Below are 22,761 nucleotides of genomic sequence, written 5' to 3' on the forward strand. Positions count from 1 at the left end.
ATGACTCTGCGGTGTGTGACCTGCAGGGTCAGGGGACACAGGGTGGACTCACTGACTACACTGGTTGCTCAGTGAGGCATGGACAGAGTGAGAGCTAACCAACCGTGAGAATCCAGAATCCAGTGTTGGACTTTTCTCTGCCACAGATTTGACAGTAACTAGAGGCACATTTATGATCCTCTGAGGCTTTGTGGTGTGTGTGTGTGTGTCAGTATTTAGCCGTCGCCCCCTTTGCTGTTTATTGTGGTTAACGTTAATGTTCGCCAGCCCTCGTTTGGGCCTCTTGGTACAGCACAATTATCATTGCGTCGTGTTTACTGATGCTAAAGAGGAAAAACATTTGCTCATGTACGATTACATTTCTCATCTTCGGCTTTTATCGGCGTTGATAATGGCGACGCTAACGGCGTTTAAATAGACGTCGGGGTCTTGTCATTTAAATCACAGTCGGTGGGGGAGGGGCCTGGGGATTTGCCTTGTTCTTGCACATAAGCACTTATCCAATATGTGAATCGTATGTCATATCAACATCACACACAAATCTCTATGTGATGCACGATAGAGTTACCGCTTCTGTTTATGAGCAAACGAGAGAGAACCTACGCTCATGGAGGTGTCTATTTTAAGACTAGAACAAGGGATTATTAAAATGTTAAACGTTCCTCAATAAAATAATGTGCAACATTCAAAGCAAACCACAAACCTCTCTTGGAAGCAGATTTCTGAGCATTTAGTCGATTCAGAGTCAGCGTGTAATGAGAGGATGCAAACGCAAGACTCTAAATATAAACATTTGCATGGCACCGAAACATTTCTGCATTATAATTAGTCCGAGCCTTTTCCGTGGTTTTGTTATATGGGAGGTAAATCGCTGGATATGAGCAATTAAGGACCAGAGTTATACTCTGCCCTCTTTATTTATTTTTTTTATTCTCCAGGAAGTTCCATCAATAGCACTAACAAACTCCAGTGGATGTTTGAACTCAAATCCATTCAAGACTGAGTGGATATGCCAAGCTCACTGGATTGACATAAAAATAATCTTATTTTGAACTGGCTGGAATGTGTATTTTTTGCTGCAAATTTATATTTGAACCCATGTATTTTTGTAGCTCCTATCTTGATGCATTTGGAAGCCACACAAATCCTTCCAATCCGACTATACTATGTGGCGTATGTGAAGCATCGACTGAAAAGATAAAAGTAGGTTGGCATGACGTTAAAGTGCTTTTGGGAATTCACCCAAGCAATTATTTTCAGCGTCAATTTGATGTTAAAATGTTTTGCAGCTGTCAATGCCAAAGGCCAGTTACAGAAAATGCTAAGGTCATTTGCCTTTCAAAGACCAAACTAAGAATGTCTCAACATGCAAGAGCTTAATGGAACCGTCTTTATAAACCACATTAACACTATTAAAGCAAACAGCTACTGAAAATGTACCTTTCCTCAGAGCCAGCTCTTTTGTTTGATAATGTATTTTCTCTTATTCTCGCAGATAGCTTGCCAACACAGATATAGCAATGTCACTCCGACACTGGAGTACCATATATACCTGCACCTATAACCAGTGGCATGGATAAAGGTTACATTTTGTTGTGAGTCTCACAGGAGCAAAGAGCAAAAGCTTATTTCTGTTCTCACCATTTAACAGTACAGTGTTCGATAATCGCAGGGACCCCGCGTAGACTAAGAAAGGCTATGAAAATCCCCCACTGACTGAAATTTCTTAAGACCGCAATGTGATGCTGCCACGAGTGAAAGGGAAAAAGCATTTTCCAAAAAGTGAACTGTGACATTTCATCACAAAAAAAGAGACTCCTTAAGTGAAAGTAACAGATTTTTTTTTTCTTCTCATTTGCTGGTGTGCGGAGTTAAGGTACAAGACCTGAGAGTGGTACGTCAAAAAGAAAGTGAATTAGCATCAGAACGCCAGGGCTGCAGCACACTCACAAACACATTACAGTATGCAGAGGAAGCAATATATCATTTTTGCACAGAAAATGTTTGTTTTAGTTGTATTTTGAGGAAGATTCTCCATTTTATTGGAAATGAGGTTTGTAAATACTGACCTTTGTCCGTAAAACACACGCGAGAGCACTGGCGAGGCACCGGTATCCGAAATCCGAAGTCCGCGGAAAGTTCTATTCTTGGCTCCACAGTGCAGCACAGAGCTCTACACAAATTTCCAGCCTCAGAGGATTTATCTGTCCAGTGGATACATCTTATATATGATGGCAATGTGCCTGCTAGAGCCTGCAAATGATCACGTTTCCAATTGCTAACTGCTGTTAGCTCCCAGTAGCCTCTGTGTCTGATGTCATTTCCTGTCCCTTAAGTTTTGTTTTACTTTTTTTTATGTTTTATTTTTCTAAAGAGATACTACTAAACCGAACGTTCTGAACAGGGCTGTTTTGGCAGGGTGATTGAACTGTTGAATATTTTTTCCCAGGAACTTCATGGCTACTTTGGCAGGACACTACCACGCCTCAGTCTACATGTGTTAAAACAGTGCAACTATAGATCTGTTTGCTATTGGACATGCATGGCACATTATGAAAAAGAGAACCACACAACGAGAACCATGGACAGTTGAGCAGCTCAAGTCTGCAGTAAAGCAAGAATTGCTTAACGCTCCACATGTAAAACTGCAGTGTGACCCACTGGAAACCTGGCTCGATAATCTAAACCTTTTTGAGCGTGTTGCAGGCATCAATTTTCTTCACCTAAAAATCTATTCTTAGTCGTCTTTGCCTGTTCAATTGGACCGACAAATTACAGATTTTAGTTGTGATTGTATATTGAGGAAGATTTGTCATTTTATTGGAAATGTGGTTTGCAAATTCCAATGGAAAAAAGTTATTTCCTCGGCATAAAAAAAGAAAAAACATTTTTTGGGACATTTTTGTTGCCAATATATATATATATATATATATATATATATCTGCTCTTGGCCTCTCTCTTCTGTCTCTACCTCTGTCCCCCGTTTTTCCTTTCACTCCACATTTTTCAGTCTGGTTCTGTCAAAGATTTCCTTCTGTTAAAAGGGGAGTTTTTTCCCCCTCTCCACTGATCCCTAGTGCTTCCTCATTGTGTGAATTCTTGGGTTTCTCTTCTCTCTTGTATAACATTGTAAAGGTTTCAGCCTTGCTGTGTACAGCGCCTTGAGATAATGTATGTTGTACAGTTTTGGTGCTCTACAAATACAATTGAATTGAAATTGAATTAATTCATTTATCTTTGCTTCGATTCATTCATTTGGGAGTCTTTGAATCTTGACCTCTACTGTCAGTCTACTCATACCTGAAAGGGACGTAATGACCCACTTTCTCTCCTTGTTCCCCCAGCATCTCTGCCGCCTTACCACGTTTGACCACCTTGCTGTGGTCGTCCACAGTCTGCAGCTGCTGTTAATTTACAGGAGCACTGTGCACTTCTTTTTCACCTCTGAAGCATATATGACTAATCACACCAGTCACTTTAAACAACTTTAGCTCTTTCTGGCAATAAATCACCTTGATACGTGCGACTGTGCCCATAATAGACGAGTGTTCAGGGGGGAGGAGGAGGAGGAGGGCAAGGGAAACTTGGGGAGCTTTTCAGTACTTTTGGTCAAAAACCCAAACTCAGAGACTGACAATAATGTATTTGTGTTGATGTGTTGTTTGTGTCTATGATCTCAATACAAAATCTCAGTGAAAACAAAAGAGTTGTATTTTCTTTGTACTACAGCACAGGGAATACAATATTTCCCAGGATTTCTTTTTTTGCTTCAAAATACACAATGTCTTCCCTTTAATCTTTCCCAATAACTTTTGCAAGATCCACAACACACACACACACACACACAACATGCACGTTATTAATATACCACAGAGGCTTTTCAAAACACAAACTTATGTCTTCAAACAAACGTGTCACTGACTGTATCCTGGCAGAAAATGAAATGTTGCTGAGTTACATTTAACAAATGTTTGATCTGCTTTCAACATTTTTTCCCCCAATATATTATTGAAGCCTTAGATAAACTAGAAAGAGGAAATACTGTCTTTTTTCTTCACCTCAATCACATGGAGAATAAAGAGCTTCCAAAATGTCCAGTAGGGTAGTATTTAATCTTCACCTGCCAACTGGAAAAGCAGAACAGAGGGACTTCACACAGCCTTTAAAGATGGTGTTCATGTCCTTTTCTGGACATGACAAATGATGTAACCTACCCCAAAGTCCACGAGCCAACATGAGATCAAAATGGCTTCTGCAGCAGAAACGACCAGGAAAAAAAAAATTGTCAAAAAAAAAAATCAAATGCAGTTGAATGACACAAAGGCTCTGGCTATGACTGTGTACTTTCCCCCCCTTCCTGCCATTTCCCCAGTTTACATCTTCCCTTCATGTCTTTCCCTGCCAAGTGACTCTGTGTCGAGCTAAAGAACAATCTGCTCCTTGTCACGATCGCTGAATGAATCCTGTTGCTTATCGTTGAGGTGAACACATTATTTGAATACGAACAGTCTCCTGTAATAAAAGGGACGCTGCGGTTTATGAAATATTCATCAAAGGTGTCCCCCTGGAGACTCGATATGCATTCAGATGCATATCTCAGAATGTGAAACAGACTTCAACGGGGAGGGAAAAAAAAAAAAAAAAAAAAAAATGACTGCAAGCGTGTGACCACTAACTTCTGAACTACGAGGCAAGCAGTCACAAAGGGAGTGACCTCTACAGCGGATACGTCTCCTTGTCGCTCTGCTGGGTTTCAGCCATTCCGCTTCCTAATAAATCAACAGGCGCACACTCTGGGCTCCAACAGCTAAGTGGCATTTAAGGAACAGCTTGTGAGTAGCTGTAAGGCTGCTATTTGGATAATTTTGACGCAAGGCAATAATTTTGGCCAGATGAATGACATTAACAGCAACCGGGGAAAGTTTTTCAAGCCACTAAAGAAAAGAAAGGAAGCAGTCTAGGTAATACTGGGTTTCACGTCAGTGACGACTAAATGTCCTCTGTTGCATCGGAAGGGCAAAAATACTTTTCAATTGCTCAGGCCCTCCAACTATTTCAATTCACTGGCAATTTGCCAGCAGATGACAACAGGTAGTTATAATCAGATTTTTTTGCAATGCGTTTAGCCGTGTGTGTGTGTGTGTGTGTGTCAACCCTTTGCATCTACAATTGTCCACAGAAAGCAATAAAAGCAAAACCCACCCACAGCAAGAAAAATGTGAAGACACCGTTTCTGCAACAAATGCCAGTAACGGCGGCTTCAGGAGGCATCTATCGTTTAGTCAGGATGATCAAAGTTGGATTTGCTGTAACAAGAGTGTGACCACCTCTCTGCTTTTATGATCACAGCACAGCTGATATTCCCCACAACAAGCAAACGCCATCCTACCACGACTCCATCCGCGCCTCATGACATATAGAACAAGCCAGCTATGTACGCTTGTAACAAGGTAGACTATTAGAACAATTCCTAACAGAGCTGCTGGGAGACATACAGGCTCGTAATTGTTCAAACATTGTTTACACCATGATTCTGCCTTGAAGACACAATAAAAGAGGGAGTGATAGTCCTATGCAGACACACTGGGCTATCACACTGGGACTATGGGTACTGATGAGAATCTCTCAGTCTGTTGCCATGGCCCCTGTGTGGGTTGCATGTCAGCGCCAGTCTGCCCCTCTTTTTAATAACACTGAAAAATACTTTGAAGACCCACTGGAGGAACACAACACATTATGCTCACAGTGTTTTGGGTCTGTGATTTTACAGCTTAACATTGTCTCAAGCTATTAAAAAAAAAAAAACAGGCGTCGTAATTTTACTAATTTTTCAACTCATCATCAAACCTACATGGCCCATCATGGTCAACCACTGATTAAAGACATGCAAATTAAACAGCCAATGAAGGGACAAAAAATGTCTTAACACTGTCTGGGAGACGTGGGACATGCAGCCAGTGTGTCTTCTATCTTTTTCTCTAAATGAGGAGAACGGACAGGTTTTCTGTTATCACTGTTGTGTGGGGGTAAGACGGCTTCTTTCAGCCAGTGTCACTGCGATAAATAATCACCCAAGGTTAAGATTTTGGAAACTGCAGGCACCTATTAAAGCGGACATAGAAGCCCTGAAGGTTATAAACAAACAGTTCAGCCACTGCTGAGAACGCTGTGTTTTATTGTAATCTCGGGCTCAGCGAGATCTCTGAAAAAACCTGGTCCGGTTACGTAAACAGCGGTTCTCCTGAACAGCAGATCGTCCTGCTCCGGGCACTAGTCCGGGCACATCCGGTTGCGTACATTGAACCACAGAAGAAGAATAACGTCCGTTGTGGAGGTGTTTCACGAGCGACAGTGACCCGGAGTCAGACCCAGAGTCAGAAGACAAAGTCATAAAAGGGACTGCGGCGGGGAGTCGTGCAGAAGCTATTTTTAAACACTGTTAAAACAATGTTTTGATAATGAGTAGCAGTGCATCCACCGTTCCAGAGGGGGGAGCTGCGCTTCTGAGAGCGGGTGTGCTGAATATGTCACTTCCGGGTACTGGCCAATCACAAGACAGTTGGGAAGCCTCTACGCTGGCTGGCCAATCACAACACAGTCTGTCTTCTGGGTGTGAGAGTTGAGTCTGAAACATCGCGGCTGGGGAACAGCATCAGAAAAGAGGATTTCTATCGGCTCATTTACAGCAACTAGGAGGTTTTTGACTGAAAAACAAGTCAATGTATGTAAATAGACCTCCATAACTAACATATTATGTGCAACAGGACCACTCTATGTGAGCTTTAACTATTTTAACCCATTTTTAAAAGCTGTATTGCATATTATTCACACTATTTTCAATGTATATTAACACTAGTATACTATATGATTGTCTTGACGTGATACCACAGGTGCTGTGGGGAATGACACTGTCTTCTCGTAAAAATGTAATTAACAGTTACGACCATATGGACATCACACAGGACTATAACATCGACATTAAACGTGAATAATGTATGAAACATTTGAGTCCATGTGCACACCAAACAACGACGGAGGGCATTGTTTCCAATAAATATTTGAAATATGCCAGACATTGCACACATTGCACCTTGTGTTTATAAATAGTTTTGGTACTAAAACCAGACAAATTAGATTGTCCCCAAAAAAAACTAAACACAGTCAAATCTGTCTCACAGCGGGAGTTAAGTTTGATATTAATTTGTCTCACTGTTGGTAATTAAACCCTCCAACATTTCACCTCGGCTATTATTTGTCCCTGCCAAACATCTAATGAGCCCCACATTATCTCAGTGAGAGACAAAAGCCCATCGGACTCGCTATATTAAAATAGTCTCAATCCATTTAATCTATATCCGTATTGTAGCCGCTCGTGCGGGTCAGTGGGTCAGTCACGCTGCCACAGTGAGCAAACCAGGAAAGAGATCTCAACAAGCATTATCACCACCCGGCCTGACAACGTGAAGGAACATTCTCCGGGCAAAATACGACACAGCGGAGAAGCAGCAGCTGTCGTCCGTCACGAGCGGTGGTGATGAGGGCTGGAGAAGTATATGTCCAACGTGAAGAAAGAAAGAAAGAAAGAAAATCCAGGCATATGTCAGATTATAGGGTGTTAGAAAGTGTTGGTCTGGGGGCGAATGGACCATCACACAGTTACGATGACATTCTGACTTTGAATGTAGCATGCATGTTCCTCCCACTCTCCCAAAACATGTACTATATGGTGTAGGAGCCAATGTGGGGTTTAGTTTGGGGTTGGTTTTGGGCAGTTGGTACAGGATTACTTAGTCAATGTCAACTGTTGGCCTTAAGCCTTTGTTAAATATGTGTAGCTTCGTGGCTAATTTTGCCCTACCATGGGCACTTTGATGTCTTTGCAAGCATTGAGATATATGTACTAAGAATGTCTAGCAGGCTAGGGTTTTGTGTGTCCGTTTTGGCTGTATTAAAGGGACACTGTGTAGTATTTATGGGTTTATATAACCCAAAATCCACTCTTTTATACATATTATGTGCTCCTGCATTGTCTAGTCGCTGTATAATAGTTTTTGTTTCATTTTCGTAGTGTTTCAAAAAGTCATGTAAAATAACATGGCCGTGGGCCGCAGTTGCATAGCCACTGTTAGCAGCGAGACGCCATGTTCCTACCGGCGCCTGTAAGGACAAACGCGAAAGAACAAATCAAGCGTCTCTTTACTTGTAGCGGAAGTCCCGCCTCCTCTCTCTCCGCTTCGTCTGCTACGGCCGCGGTAGCTCCGCCCTCTCCCTCGCCTCACGAACCTCATCTGCTGACACGGAGAAAGACGACGAGGACGACATTTGACCCTGCTGAGGATACCGTAGCGCTCAGGGAAGGGAGGGGGTGAGCAGAGGAGCAGTTCTTTGTTGTAAATTTCAGCCTCTCCTCTATATGTCACTATAAACTAACTTACTTCACCTTTAAGTTAGGTGTAATAAGGTTTTTTTGACCGTCGGGTCCCTACGTGATATTGGATCACGTTGTCTTGCTGTTTGAACCTATTGATCGTCATTCACAACCTGGAACATCAAAGGAATATTTCTATGCATTGGTGATCCTAGACAGGCTTGGATACATGTGAACAGGAATATAACTTGGATGTACGGCAAGTGGAAATAAATGTGCAAACCATTCATATGACTTTCTCTTGCCTTCGAGCCCATTAGAACCTTACTATAGCTGAAGACTTTCAGTGGCTTTGGAATGAAGTGTACTTTGGCCGCTACATATTGATTAGGTAAATTGGCCGTGTGAGAATAAATGGTTGAATGGTTGTTTGTCTCTATATGGACTGCCAAACTGTCCCATCGCCCTATGTCAGCTGAGATTGGTACAACACCCCCCCAGCGGAACCTCCTGTGGAGGATAAAGTGGTACAAAATGGATGGATGAAAGTGGCTTGGCTGTTGGCGCCACACGGCCTGGTTTGAGCATTACAGAACCTGCTTATCTACTGGGATTTTTCGTTTTTTTAACACACAATCATCTCTACGGTTTACAGAGAATGGTGTGTGGAGAAAACAAGAGAAAAATATCCAGTGAGCAGCAGTTCTCTCTGGGTGGAAACGCCTTGTTGATGCCAGAGGTCAGACAAGAATGGCCAGACTGTTTGGCAAAGGCAACAACAACTCAACTTAACCACTCGTTATAAACAAGGTGCTTCTCTGAACGCATAAGGTATCAAATATTGGAGCAGATGGGCGACAACTGCACTTCAGTATGTGGCCAAATGTGTGTATATTCACTCTGCACAGACTCAGATCTGCCAAAACGGATTTCACAGTTTTTAAAAAACACAACTTTACCCTGAAGCTACATCAGACGGAGCTTTTTCATTCTTTGGATTTGACTGACGTACATTTGCTTAATTAGCTTCACCACTTTTTTTCTCGTCGTCACTGTCAAACGTTGTACTTCCTGAGTCATTAACTCTCATTTGAGCACTGATACAGGCCTGCTATCATCAAAGTACATTTTGCAACTTTGCCATTGTCATTTATTTCGGCCTTTTTTCCACTGTAGTCATGTTGGATTGTCATAGCGGGTTAAGTTACCCATGTTGATGTTGACTCACTCCAAACAGTTATCCTGAAATACAGCACATAATAGGGGTTGAGGTGTTTTCTGTTCTGAGAAAGAGATTGACTGAGTGCTTTATTCAAATCCCCTGCAGACACCGGCACCATTAAATTGCAGGCCTGTCTTAACACTAGCGGTGCAATGGAGTAATGCTGTGGTGTATTCTGATGAATGGCTTATTGTAATACAAATTGCACAATTGTGTGTCACTTTTGCACACAGCTCCCTTTTGAATACACCTCCTTTAGTGAGTAGTGACACGTCCTCGCCTTTTCCTTTTGTGTCCGTCACATATGAAACTGAAATGATATCAGAATTAAATTACAGGCATCTCGCTAGCTGCATTATCCGGCATGTCAGCGTGTCATTTCTGATTCAGTCACTTATGGATTCATAAAATCTGGGATGGAGATCTCATCATGTCACTACAGATCTAAAACAAAAGGCCTTCTCTGCTCATTTGCCGTGGAAGTGCTTGATGTTTCACTGGATGAAGGATCCCTCCCTGAAAAGTGTGCTATTTTACAACCGTCTAGGTCTCGATGCATGTCATTAAATACACCAACAATTAAGTTTTAAGACCTGACACAAGTTCTTGTTTTCCTCACATTCAAAGAAGACTAATCTTCTGAGGTTATCTATCATGAAGTGTGAGACTGAGCACCAGTCAGAGACCTGCAAGGATGATTTAGATGCTGCCTTCTCTCCTCGCGTATTGAGCAAAGTGACTAATGGGGCAAACTAACAAAAAGTCAATGTAACCTTTCAACTGCTGACAGATATATAGCAGAACACACTGACACAGGCACTTTCAAAAATCGGGTTTTTATTCATCATCATTCATTGGAGAATTCAGCAACATCCCAGCAAAATTTCTGATCCGCAGCCTCAAATGCGTTGAGACAGATGAGCCGAGTGTCTTCGGTCTGCTGTTCACTTCCCCTGCTCCGGCACTGCGGCTGTGAATGTGCGTCAGGGCTAAAAGTGGTGTGCAGACTTACGGGGAGAGTGGAAGTGGATGTGAAAGCTCAATCACGTTCTAAATTGTACAACAGAGCAGAGGAGTCTACTTGGCAGTCACACTGGTGAGACAGGGAGGCGAGAGATGGTGCATGCAAAGCAGAAAAGAGAGGGGGGGGTGAGAGAGCGGGAGAAAGACAGACAAAAGCAGAGCATTTGCGTCTGTTTACCCACCACAGTGTACATATAGCATGCTGTTGGTGGATTGGCAAAAATGAAGTACTGGCAATTAAGATGCAGATCGTTCCTACACGCATTATAATCTAGCTATTAAAGGGAAAATCACAGAATGCTTTATGGCACAATAAATAACTGCAGTGCAGTGCTGTCACGCTCGCTATAGCAGCCACCGTCTCAGAAGAAGGCAATGTGCCGCAGCCACCATGAAGCCTTCTTACCTCAGGCACTCCAGTGAAACAACTCTCTTTTGTTTTTCCTGGTCTGCACCCTACCCTCTCATTCTGACTGTACGCCAGCTAGAGGGAATTATGCATCATCTTGGGAGGGAATCCATAGCGGACTACTTTAAAGCTCACATAGAGTGGTCCTGTTGCACATATATGTTAGTTATGGAGGTCTACTTACATACATTAACTTGTTTTTATGGTCAAAACGCTGCAAACGAGCCGATAGAAATCCTTCTTTTCTGAAGCTGTTCCTTAGCCGTGATATTTCAGACTGAACTCTCGCCCCCAAAAGACGGAGTGTGTTGTGATTGGCCAGCCAGCATAGAGCCTTCCCAACTGTCTTGTGATTGGTCAATACCCGGAAGTGACATGTTCAGCACACCCGCTCTCAGAGGCGCAACTCCCCCCTCTGGAACGGTGGATGCACTGCAACTCATTATGAATTGTTTAAACAGTGTTTAAAAATAGCTTTTTCACGACTCCCCGCCGCAGTCCCTTTGATGACCTTTGACCCGGAGTCAGACCCAGAGTCAGAAGACACTGTCGCTAGTGAAACACCTTCACAACGAACGTTATTCTTCTTCTGTGGTTCAATGTACGCAACCGGATGTGCCCGGACTAGTGCCCGGAGCAGGACGATCTGCTGTTCAGGAGAACCGCTGTTTACGTAATCGGACCGGGTTTTTTCCGAGATCTCGCTGAGCCCGAGATTACAATAAAACACAGCGTTCTCAGCAATGGCTGAACTGTTTGTTTAGAACCTTCAGGGCTTCTTATACAAGGTAATGACGCAGATACACACTAAAAAACATCGTTAATTGGAACTTCCGGTCTCGGTCCGCTTTAACAGCCATGGGACAACTGCAGAATGAACAAATGAATGAACCCGACGTGTAGACTCAGGTAAGACGAGGCACGCAGACCTCCAAGAATGTCCTGCCAAATAACTTGTTAAGATAAGTCGTGTTGTCTGTGTGGAATAATAATTGCTTCACACAAGAGTGAGAAAACCAACAGTGTCACAGGAAGTTAGCACTGTCTCATGCAATTCCAAAGAGACAAACTCGAGGAAAAAAGCACAACAGAGATCAGATCATATGATGAAATCTTATTTCTCTCTCCCTGACTGCATGTCAACATCTGGACACTGTGGGGACTGTTGGGTATACACTGCCTATGAGCAATAAATAAACAAAGGGGGCCCCGGCCTTGGGAAGCCATACACCTGTGACCAGTGGAAAAGCGGCAGGCGCGGCAGTGTTCATTAAAGAAGCCAGTTCTGACAGTGAGGCCTTTAAGAGGCCATCAGGAGCGACAACTCAGCAACTACCTTGGGAGCAGGGAAGGAAAAGCGTCAAGGTGAGCAATGCAATTTCAGCTTGAATAATGGAGCACTTTCCTGAGGCCTGACATTCATGTATTTTTACCATAGAGCCCAACAGCACCTGTGAGCGAGTCAAGGTTCCACAGGAAAAAACTGGTTTACAGTGTTTACATGTTTACAATTATCCCATGTCTGGCTGCTGGCCTGCAGATAATCCCACTCAAAGTGGTTCATGAATTAAAAATAGCACCAAATATATCAAATCTAATTTTGATTTTGGAAGCTATGCACTGTAGACATTGGGCGGCAGCCTGCAGACTTCTCCTCTTTTCCCTGTGATTTTTTTCCTTTTTTTATTGTAAATAATTTCGTCACCGCAAAAAATTATTTTTACTTTTTCCCGTTGAATTCGCCCACACCAGATTCCATTTTCATGAACTTGCTGATGTAAACTGGTAATAACAGAGGATTAATTTACAAGGAGGCAAAATCCCCCAGTGAGACTTGTGGCGCAGAACAATAATGAGCCCATAGTAAACAGAAATTCTGCCGTAAGCCAAAAGAGAATGCAGAGGCATCTAATCTACACACGGAAACACACAACACACCGTGATGAATACACAATCACACACCCTCTCACAAACACACAGAAATGAAACGTTTTTTTCTCCCGCCCTCTGTATCAACATAATGTTTGCAGGTAATTAAAAGAAGAAGTGGGGATCATGTCGCAATCAAATGCTACAATGCTACCTTTATGTGGTTATTTATGCAAAGCCGGGGGCACGAGGTCATGTTGCTTTGGCGATCTGTGACAGCGCACAGTAAGTGTTCACCGCTGAAGTCGTGACATCTAATTAGACCATTAACAACAACTGTGCGATACATAGTGGGTTGTCCTCATTTTTTTTTCTTTAGTAATTGATTGTGTTTTCGTTAAAATACAAAGATTCAGTGAGCACAAAAGTGACAGATCAGGTCATTTGCAGTGCGGTGGTGTGAGGTCCTGACCCCGTATATTCAGAACCGAATTAGAAACCGTTCACCTAAGCAGGCGTAGGTGTAGGGTGAACCTTTTGCTAAGTGGCTAAAAATAGCTGTGCATGGTGAAAGCAGCACAAACCATGTGATGGTACTTCATACAAGCACACTTTTTTGGATGAGCGATCAGTATAGATCATTGGTTCTCAAAGTGCGGCCCGGGGACCAATGGCGGCCCGCAGAAACATTTCTGGCAGCCCGCAATGAATTACAGTTGATAGTTTTAATCCAGGAGCTACTAAGCTTGTTAAATGTTTATTGGACATTACTGGATACAGACCAATAAGTGTAAACAAAAATACTGGGTATTTACCTGGTTTCTATATGGTGAATTTTAGTGTATTATTGGGTTATAAGCTGGTAATAAGCAGGTAGCTACAGCCCCCAATTACTAGCTATTTACGCGGTAAATATATGGTAACAGAAATGTGTTACTTGGTATTAACCTGTAATTAGAAGGTAAGAACAATGGCCAAAATACTGGGTAATTACCCAGTAAATAATAAAGCGTTATTATATTAACGCTTAAATTACATCATATTAACGCTTATATTACTTAACGCTAAAGTGTAGAACTGCAATCTGGTCATTAAAATTATTACAAATGGGATTTCTTTCTGTTTTTTTTCCCCTTTTTTTTCCTTTGGTGGCCCTCAGTCCAATGTTTGGATCCTAAATTAGCCCTCAGGTATCAAAACTTTGAGAACCCCTGGTATAGATCATCAGAAGAAGACCAGAGACGAGGGAGATCATGGCGATCATGTAAAGAGAGAGTTACATATAGCCGTGCGGTCTCCAAAACCGGGGCGAAGTGTTCGCGTGTCAACAACGGCCAACTCGACTGACGAATCTTGTCAATAAATGATTGTTTTTCCATCAAAAGCCCTTTATGAGTGTTTTATTTGTTGTTTTATGGAAGGTAAACACTGTCCAGATGTTTGTCATCTGCTTGAAATGCTTCTTTTTACAAAAAGGTTGTTTTCTTAGTTTTTTGGTGAAAATGCCGATTACTAAAGAATGTAAATAGGTAGAAACAAACTTTTTTTTTCCAGATGAAAGAAGAAAGTCTATTCTGGTAGTTTCACTGTTCACATAGTCATAGAACACAATATTCTGTGGGTCTCGAAAGACGGGTCAAAATGCAAACTGCTGTGCAGTGAAAGAGTTAAAGCGTAGTGGGTGCATCTGAGAACATCAAAGTGCAGAATTGAAGATACGTTTATGTTTTTGTTATTAGATTGAAGGCAGTAATGTGACTCCCACTGTTTGTTCGCTTTAAAGTCGCGGATTCTCTACCATCACTGGTTCGGTGCAGTCGGCTTCTCAAACTTTTTTATACCTGAGAAAAACATCGACCTCTCCAAGTAACACCATTACATTGAAATAATGTTTTATTTTTGCTCTCTCATCATCCTCCTCCTCTTCCTCACACATACTTCAGACACTGGTGTAGTGGAATTAGATTAAGATGGAGCAAGAGATGAGGTGACTTTAAATATTACATTTTTGTTGTGTTATTTGTTTCATTTTTCTACGCACTCCGGTCACAATTCCTTCCATCACACACCCTGGTGCATACAGCAGATCGGTATTTCCTCCAAGTACCACCAGAGGAAGCTGACAGACCACAGTTTGAGAACCATGGGTTATGATTATTCCATTGTTATTACTATTATATTTGACCTTGAAGTAAACTCCCACGCTGTTCGATGAAAAAGGGTTTGAATCTACATGTAACGGCTGATTTACAGCACTCTCATCCCCAGGTGCTCACTTTCTGACACAGCAGATAAAAAGGAAAAGTAATAACTGATTTCAAACTGAGAGGAGACCACATCAGGAAACGTGCTTTTCATTGGTGAATATTGCATGTTAAAAGCTCTATTTCAGTGATTCCCACTTCAATATGCAACATGGCCACTTTATTTGGCATTTTACCCCCTTACTGGGAGTTTATCGAAGCAAATACAAGAGCCATTTTCTTTAAATCATCCTCTACAGCGTCTCCCTTCTCACATTTGCACATCTGCCACATACAGTGCCATTGTGACTAGTATTTCAGAAGTGGAAGTGGCCACGGTTTGATAATGCGCTCTTTTTCTGATGGTTACATCTTTAAGTTTACATTTGTGGTCAAATGACAAATACATATAACCGTTTATAACGCTTAGTTATTAGGTTTTAGATCAAAAACACCCTTCTGGGTAACACTTTGCACTACAGTGCAGTTAAAAACATGCTAATGGTGGTAATAACTTTAAAACAGGGATTTTATATTTAGTTTAGTCATTACTTTCTTATTCTTATTTTCTAATACAAGCTTGATATATAGTGGTAACATGACATTAACACACGTTACACACGACGTTCTTGCCAACACAGTATCCAGGTGATATCTTGGTAATGGAATTTTCATACTTATTGTTAAAGGCGCCATATGTAAGAATGTGGCCAAAAACGGTTACTACACTCAAATTCAAAATACCAAGGTCTTTTAGGGTTCGTTTTCTCCGCCATTGTAGCTCAGACATAACTGGCAACCTGGTGGTTGCTCGGCAGCTGAGATTCTACTGACTGCTATGATTGTAGGTGGCGCCACATGCCAAAACATGATTTCAAAACATAAACATGATTTGCAGTCTGCAAAAGACTTTATTTAATGGGAATATTTTGTCTGTACTGTTGTTGTTGGTGAGTTCAGTTTGTTATATGAACATATTTCCTGAGACTCTGTGACATATTAGGAGGATTTTACGGCCAGTTGCTTTAATTTTTTTTTACATAATGCACCTTTAAGTTGAAATTAGGTCTGATACATACTTTCAGTTGTTATTACCAAATTAAAATACTAAGTGTTACCCCCTCGTCTTTTATCATTTGTTTGAAGAGCATTGTACATTTCCAGGGATTGTTGCCAACATAAGCATAGTAAAAGAAGTAAAGAGTAAAATAATTAACAGTTGTATTATTACACGTGTAAAGTCTCTGTTGTCTCAAGACTCCAAATATAAAAAACCCACACAACTGTTTCCTAAAATAAATTATGTAAACTCCTCGTTGCCTCTGTTGCCCAGAGTCTCTACATAGATGCCAAACGCTGCTCGGGATTAGCCGGTGTGTAAAGAAGTGTCCTTCTGCTTTGCACTTAACAACCGTTCACCAAAACAAAACAAAAACGATAAGCGCTATACCTTTTAATGCAAAGACGGTCGGCTCATCCCACCATCTGTCCGTCTGCTTCATCAACCCTAACTCTCCGCATTCACAGAAGTCCCCGTAGAGTTGCTGTGTGTACACACACACACACACACACACACGCCTGAGTTTTACTGTCCTACTGTGTCTTTGGGAGCGTCCTCTCCCCATGACTGACAGGTGAAACTCCCATGAAGTCGCCTGCATCTCACTCATGTTGTGCACGTGGAGGCCAGAGAATGAGCCCCCCCCCCCCCAAGACCCCATTAAAGCGAAAGCCCGGGTCTGCAGGTTTTTTGATATTCATCACCTTGGCAACCCTCTGCCATCAACACATTTTGTGCCACGTGAGAATGATCACAGCTTATTAAAGTGGAAATAATGACTGCGCTACCTCCGGCATGAAATATTTAACAAGGACAAAGGAGATGGCTCAAAGGTGATTCATATCTGTGTTGAAAGGAGAGAACGTGGACAGTACTGTCTACGCGGGAAAGTGCAGATGAACCCGGGTTCACCCGAGTTCAGCAGTGACTGTAGGCAGTTGAAATTTGTACCTTTTAATGGAAGCAGAAATAGGAGAACAGTGGCAGAGGATGTCGTGAATTTACTCGCATAACAAATATGTTGTTATAACAGCATTTGTGCGTTGGTGCGTTTCCCTCGCGTTGCCTCACGTCTCGCACAATTCAGACAAAAAGGGTTTCAGGGTTAAAAATACACGCGCTGGTTTTTATCCATCATTTCATTTCAATAATTTCCCCCATCGTTCGCAACTGTGCAAAGACTGTATACAGCACTCAATTTCTGAGTGTGAAATTATTGATGTATTTTTTTTTTGCTTCTAGCTTGGATAAATTAGCTTTTTTGACCTCCTGGGAATACCAGGGGAAAGGAGCAGAGTGAAAATGTTCTCCATCAAATGAGATCGAATTGGATTTTTACAAGATGAATTGCCAGGACAAGAGTTTATCCCAATTACATTGCCAAGAGGTTTCGCTCCCGCTGCAGACATTCTGGTCAACGGCAATTAGGGTCAGCTCTGAGTTATCAGGGTCTGTCATTGTGAGAAAAAATGTTTACAATGCGAGCGGAAAGTAGATGAGTGCAACGAGCCAACACTTCACAACAACGAGCAGCGGTTTGTGGTTTTGCCCATGAATTCATAAAATTACAGATCTGACAGCCAAAACATGAGCAGAGCAAACACACAGCTGTCCTTTCCTTGGCCCACATCTTTTAATCTCGCATAATATAAACTGCAGAGACTGCCTCTGGCTCTTTGTGTGACCATTCATTTTTCTTACCTGTGTTTTTTTCCCTCCCCACTTCTTTGATGTAACCCTGTATTAAACGTTGATGGTAAATCTCAGAGTGTCCCTCACCTGTGTCTCGTTTAAACTGCACGTCCGCGGTCAGCGGCAATAAGTCTGATGACAAACAAAAATGTGCTGATCCTTAGTCCTTACCTTCCCCAGACTGGGGCTCCAGAGATACCGCAGACTGAACGCAGAGAGAGCCAAAACAAGGAAGACCAGAGCCAGACCGAGGGCAACTCGCTGGTAGGTGTAGTACTTAGCTTTCTTCTCTTTGGCCACTTCAACCTGTCAAGAGCACAAGGTTCATTAAAAAAAAAAAAATGTATTGTTCGTTCAGTCATTCATTTAATAAATAATTGATTTTCTATCACATATCCTGTGAGGGTCATTAAGTCTTCCATTAACCAACCCCCAATTCGCATGTCCTTGTCCTTCGGGAGGAAACTGGACGACCCTGAAAACCCACCCACACAGGTAGAACATGCCAACACCAAAATTATTGGTTGTATTCGATTTGGAAGGAGAGACCACTGAAACACTGTGTGGCCATTTTGATATGGATGCTCATCGCCTACCGCTCAACCCTTTAACACCGAGCGTATCGCAGACGACACGTTTGCGCACTTTGCATTACCGTAATTTAGCGGCGGTTTGCGCTATCAGAAAAATTCCAACGGTTTCTGAAAGCTGAGAGGTTGCAAGTCAAAGGAGGAGAGTTGGAAAAACGCCTGTACATAGGTTCCATTTTTTGGCCTGTTTTTGGACATTGTGACAAAGACTCAAATAAATGACATCCTCAATATGTTTTACACTGTTTTCAAATTGTTAATACACTATTTATCATGTAGTAAATGTTAAATAACTGCCAGACATTAAAAGTTGTTCTGGTAAAATACTTACTCACTTTCTCACGGGACATTTTCTGGCCCTTTAATAGTTAAAATGAGCAACAAAGAAAGTCCGGACAGACATTTTGAGGCTTCGGTGTTAAAGGTTTATCTTGCGGTGTCAGATAAAAGCTTTTTGCCCCTTCCTACCCTCTGTGATGCTGGTGTATACACCCAACACTCCCTCAGCCAGGTCTGATCTCTCTGTGTCCTCATCTTGCAGGCTGCAGGATCCAGAACCAATTTTGAGGCTAGTATTATTATTAGGGAATTACGTTTTTTGAGGCCTTTCCCATTTCCCAAAACTCACAGATTTTTGCGACCACATCGATCCTGGTGAAAATGTACGTGTGAAAGTCGTTTGGTGAAAAAGTGTGGAAAATTAGAAGTGGGAGGGGCAAATAACTGCTCTGCCCCCAAGAACAGGTTGGCCTGAGCTTTATTCATATAATTTCATCACCATGATTATTGTCTTGACTCATGTCATGGCAGAGCCTCCTTCTCCTCTGTTTGTTGAACTGTCTGTTCCTCCTGTTTCTTCCCCCCTGTCTGTGTGCTCTGTGTGTGGGCGTGGCTAACTCTCTCTTGCAGGCAGCACCAGGTGAAACTCATTTCCACAATCAGACCCAATCCATAAAGACTCTGGATTTCCAGCTGCTGACTGTCAGATCGCCCAGTTTCTACAGCGTGGTGACAGTGTTGGCCAGCTCTCTAGAAGTTCTTTTTTTGCTGTGTGAAAGTCAAAACATTTTTTGTACCCCATTTTTCCTTTCACCCCAACCAGTCGAGGCAGATCAGACAGCACATGTTTGAGTCTGGTTCTTTCAGAGATTTCTTTTTCTGTTAGAAGGGAGTTTTTTTTCTTTCTTTCTGTGTTTGTTCATGTGTGAATTGTTGGGTTTCTCTGCTCTATATCATACACAAATAAAATTGAATTGCATGAGCGAGCTCGTTTTCAGACGAAGGACACTGCATACAAATAATGTGATAATGTTGTCATCGTTCGAGTTGACAAAGACCAAACGGAGGCAAAAATAACGCCATTAACAACAAAAGTCACATCAAGGTTTGAACTGCGGCTTTAACTATAACAGGCGTTATATCTACTTTAACACATTTTAGCCTCGTTTTTGAATGAATTAAACAAATCAACTGCATTGTGATAATAAATGACCTGACAGTCAGAGGTTGACGGGGTTATCGATAACATATATGTAAATGGGATAAAGTCTGCTGTGGATAAATAATAAGTATAATAAAAAAAGTTGAAAACTGTGATAGTGGATTTGTTTTGGCAGCAGAAATGAATTATCGCCACAATATTGACATATTGTCATTCAAAGTGATATGATTTACACATACAACCATTTTGGAGCAACATTATTATTTATTCTGAGTTTTTTTTTTTTTTTACACACACTCGCTCTCTCTCCTTGCTGTGTATGCAATTCAGTCCTGAGGGAAATATCCGATTCTTTAGCTGTTAAATTTCAACGTTCACCAGCTATCGTCTGTAACTGTGTCTCTCTGCTGTTGTATGGGCGGGTGTTAGTGGGTGGAAGCTAAATGGTTTAAGTTTGAGGCTGAACATCAAATCATCTTGAATTGTCTGTTGATACTTTACCATTACAGCAACTTTAAGTGTCAAATTTAGCCTAAATATATTCATTTTAATAATATTTTTTATATTTTTTTGGTTCTTTTCAGTTTTTCTTTGCATCTGCATGACTTTTTATCGGGAAAAAGAAGATGATAAGTTTTTTTTTTTAAAAATTCATCGACCAGCGAAGCTAGACAGAAATATAAGCGTCCCCTCTGAGTACGGGAAAGAAGTAACTTCTTCATCTGCTGCTGAAAGGTTACATTTATTAAACTTTCCCTCAAATTAAAACTCTGCCTGCTGTAGTCAATTCCCCAAGCTTCAGGCCACAAATTAATAAAGACAGGCTTTTGTTCCACCAGAGCTCCGGCAGGAAAAAAAGAAAATGGAAAAAAAAGAAAAGAGGAGGAAAGCTTCTCATTCACATTGGAACACTTTCCATGGACTGGGAAGACAACAGTGCTTATCTCTCTTCTTTTTAAATGATAAAGCAGCTTTGGCTCTCCATTGTGTCTGAGGTTGTTAACAATTACGCTGCATTGAATAAAACAATATTTTAGTGACCAGTTTCCCCCCCCCCCCCAAGAGTTGTTAACCCTAAACCTTGGACCTTATTAATACAGTCTTACATAAATACATTTAATATTCCTTTCATTCATTTAAGCATGACTAATAGAAGAATGTCATATGCAGTTTTCTTGCATGGACACATTATTAAAGTTTCCACTGCTGCTTTGCTATTTGTAAAAATCTAAATCTTCATTATCGCCATATTTTTCAGACAGTAGCCATAAAACCCCCGATGAAAAACAGACCATATTCAGAGACAGAAATTCCTCATATTGTAACGTTTTAGGGTGAAGGAGGAGGACAAAATAAAAATTCTTTGCTCTCCTATGGCAGGTTGCATAAGCATGTGGAAACTTAACTAGAGGACAAACCTCTTTGCCTCTGCGTGGAATATTGAATACTCTGAGGAAGGAGGTGGGATTGAGAGAGACACACACACACACACACACACACACACAGAGAAGGACCTACAGACAGAAATAAGGCGAGGATGGAGGCAGAGTGAGCTGACGGAGTGTGCAGCAGCAGCAGCAGCAGCAGCAGCCGCCGCCGCCAACTGGTATTTAAAGGTTTAGGAGTTCAGCGTTAGCCTGGCATTTCCTCTAGAGCTTTGTGAGGAGTGAGTGCCTGGAGCCCCCCCTGCTGCTTTCGTGCATAGAATAAGCACTCTTTCAAATATATAAATAAATACATATATAGATGGATGAAAAAAAAACAAAAAAACAACAACACACCAAACGACTGCATTTCATCAGTCTGGAGCGCACCATGCTCTCATAACGGTTTGAATTTAAATAAATGAAATAAAAAGCAACAGGTGATTTTTCATCATAATCGTCACGCGTCGTACTATAATTATCAATATCTGCTCATAGCAGCAGTAAAAGAAGCTTTTTAATACACACATAAAAATATGACAGTGAAATATGCAACAAGTGAAATATGAGAGACGAAAAAAAAAAAGGATGTCAAAAGTTCCCCTTCCTCTTTCTTCAGTAAAGGACTGAAATAAAAATACATTTGTGGTGTGTGTGTGAATGCTGCTTGTGTGAGATGAGCGAGGATATAAAGATAAAATATAATGGTTGAGGTGAGGCTGAATAAAAAAAGTAGAAGTGGAAGTAGCAGAGGAGAAAAAACAAAAAACCCCTCAAAAAACGAATGAGATGTAAAAATTACCATTCTGAGAAAAACTGAGATCACCGAGCAAAAGATCAAGCAGCACCGCTTTGATTAGAGAGAAGTCAGACATCTGCCATATTTCACTTAAAGCTTGCATCTTTAGATATCACAGCATCATTTTTACAGCTTCTTACTACACCTACACTCAATTCCTAAGATGTGAACTTTTAAGGTCCCTTTTTTTTTTCCCACATTTGCATGAATGTATTTGAAACATTAGTTCTGTGTAATAAAATGAAGTACAATAAAACTAAAAAATGTACTCACATCTTTCCACAAAACCTGTTGACTGCTGGATTGACTGCAGATCTCCATGATGCAAGCCCACTGGAGGAATCTTTCCGATGCACTTAGCTGAAGGGGAAAATACCAAACGCTCTGCAAGGCAAAGATTCATTCCTTTGCTGTAATTTGGGAGTGTGCCGAAGGGGAGGGAAGTTTCAGATGGAGTGGAATTACTGAAACATTTGTTATACCCATTAAGATCAAAGCAGATGTCTCCCGTGTCTGCTTCCAATTCAAAGGTGGAACGCCACAAATGGATCTAGACTCGAAGAGTTTTCGTACAGTGACGATTTCGAAAGTTTAGAGGAGGACAAAAACATTTTGCAGGTG

At 41.5% G+C, this 22,761-nt stretch overlaps 1 protein-coding gene across 1 annotated transcript in view; it reads right to left on the reverse strand.

Moving 5' to 3' along the window:
* tnmd (tenomodulin) overlaps nucleotides 1-22,495 on the reverse strand; it is a 61,019-nt gene extending 38,524 nt beyond the window's left edge. The window contains exons 1-2 of the mRNA XM_083891697.1: nucleotides 22,414-22,495; nucleotides 18,058-18,192 (exon numbers count right to left, since the gene is read on the reverse strand). Of these exons, the coding sequence (XP_083747823.1) occupies nucleotides 18,058-18,192; nucleotides 22,414-22,461 (183 nt within the window). The 5' untranslated portion in view covers nucleotides 22,462-22,495. The remainder of the gene's footprint in view (nucleotides 1-18,057; nucleotides 18,193-22,413) is intronic.
* Between the last annotated feature and the right edge of the window lie 266 nt (nucleotides 22,496-22,761).

Source organism: Microchirus variegatus, assembly GCF_963457635.1.
Source record: "Microchirus variegatus genome assembly, chromosome: 6".
Lineage (NCBI taxonomy): Eukaryota > Metazoa > Chordata > Actinopteri > Pleuronectiformes > Soleidae > Microchirus > Microchirus variegatus.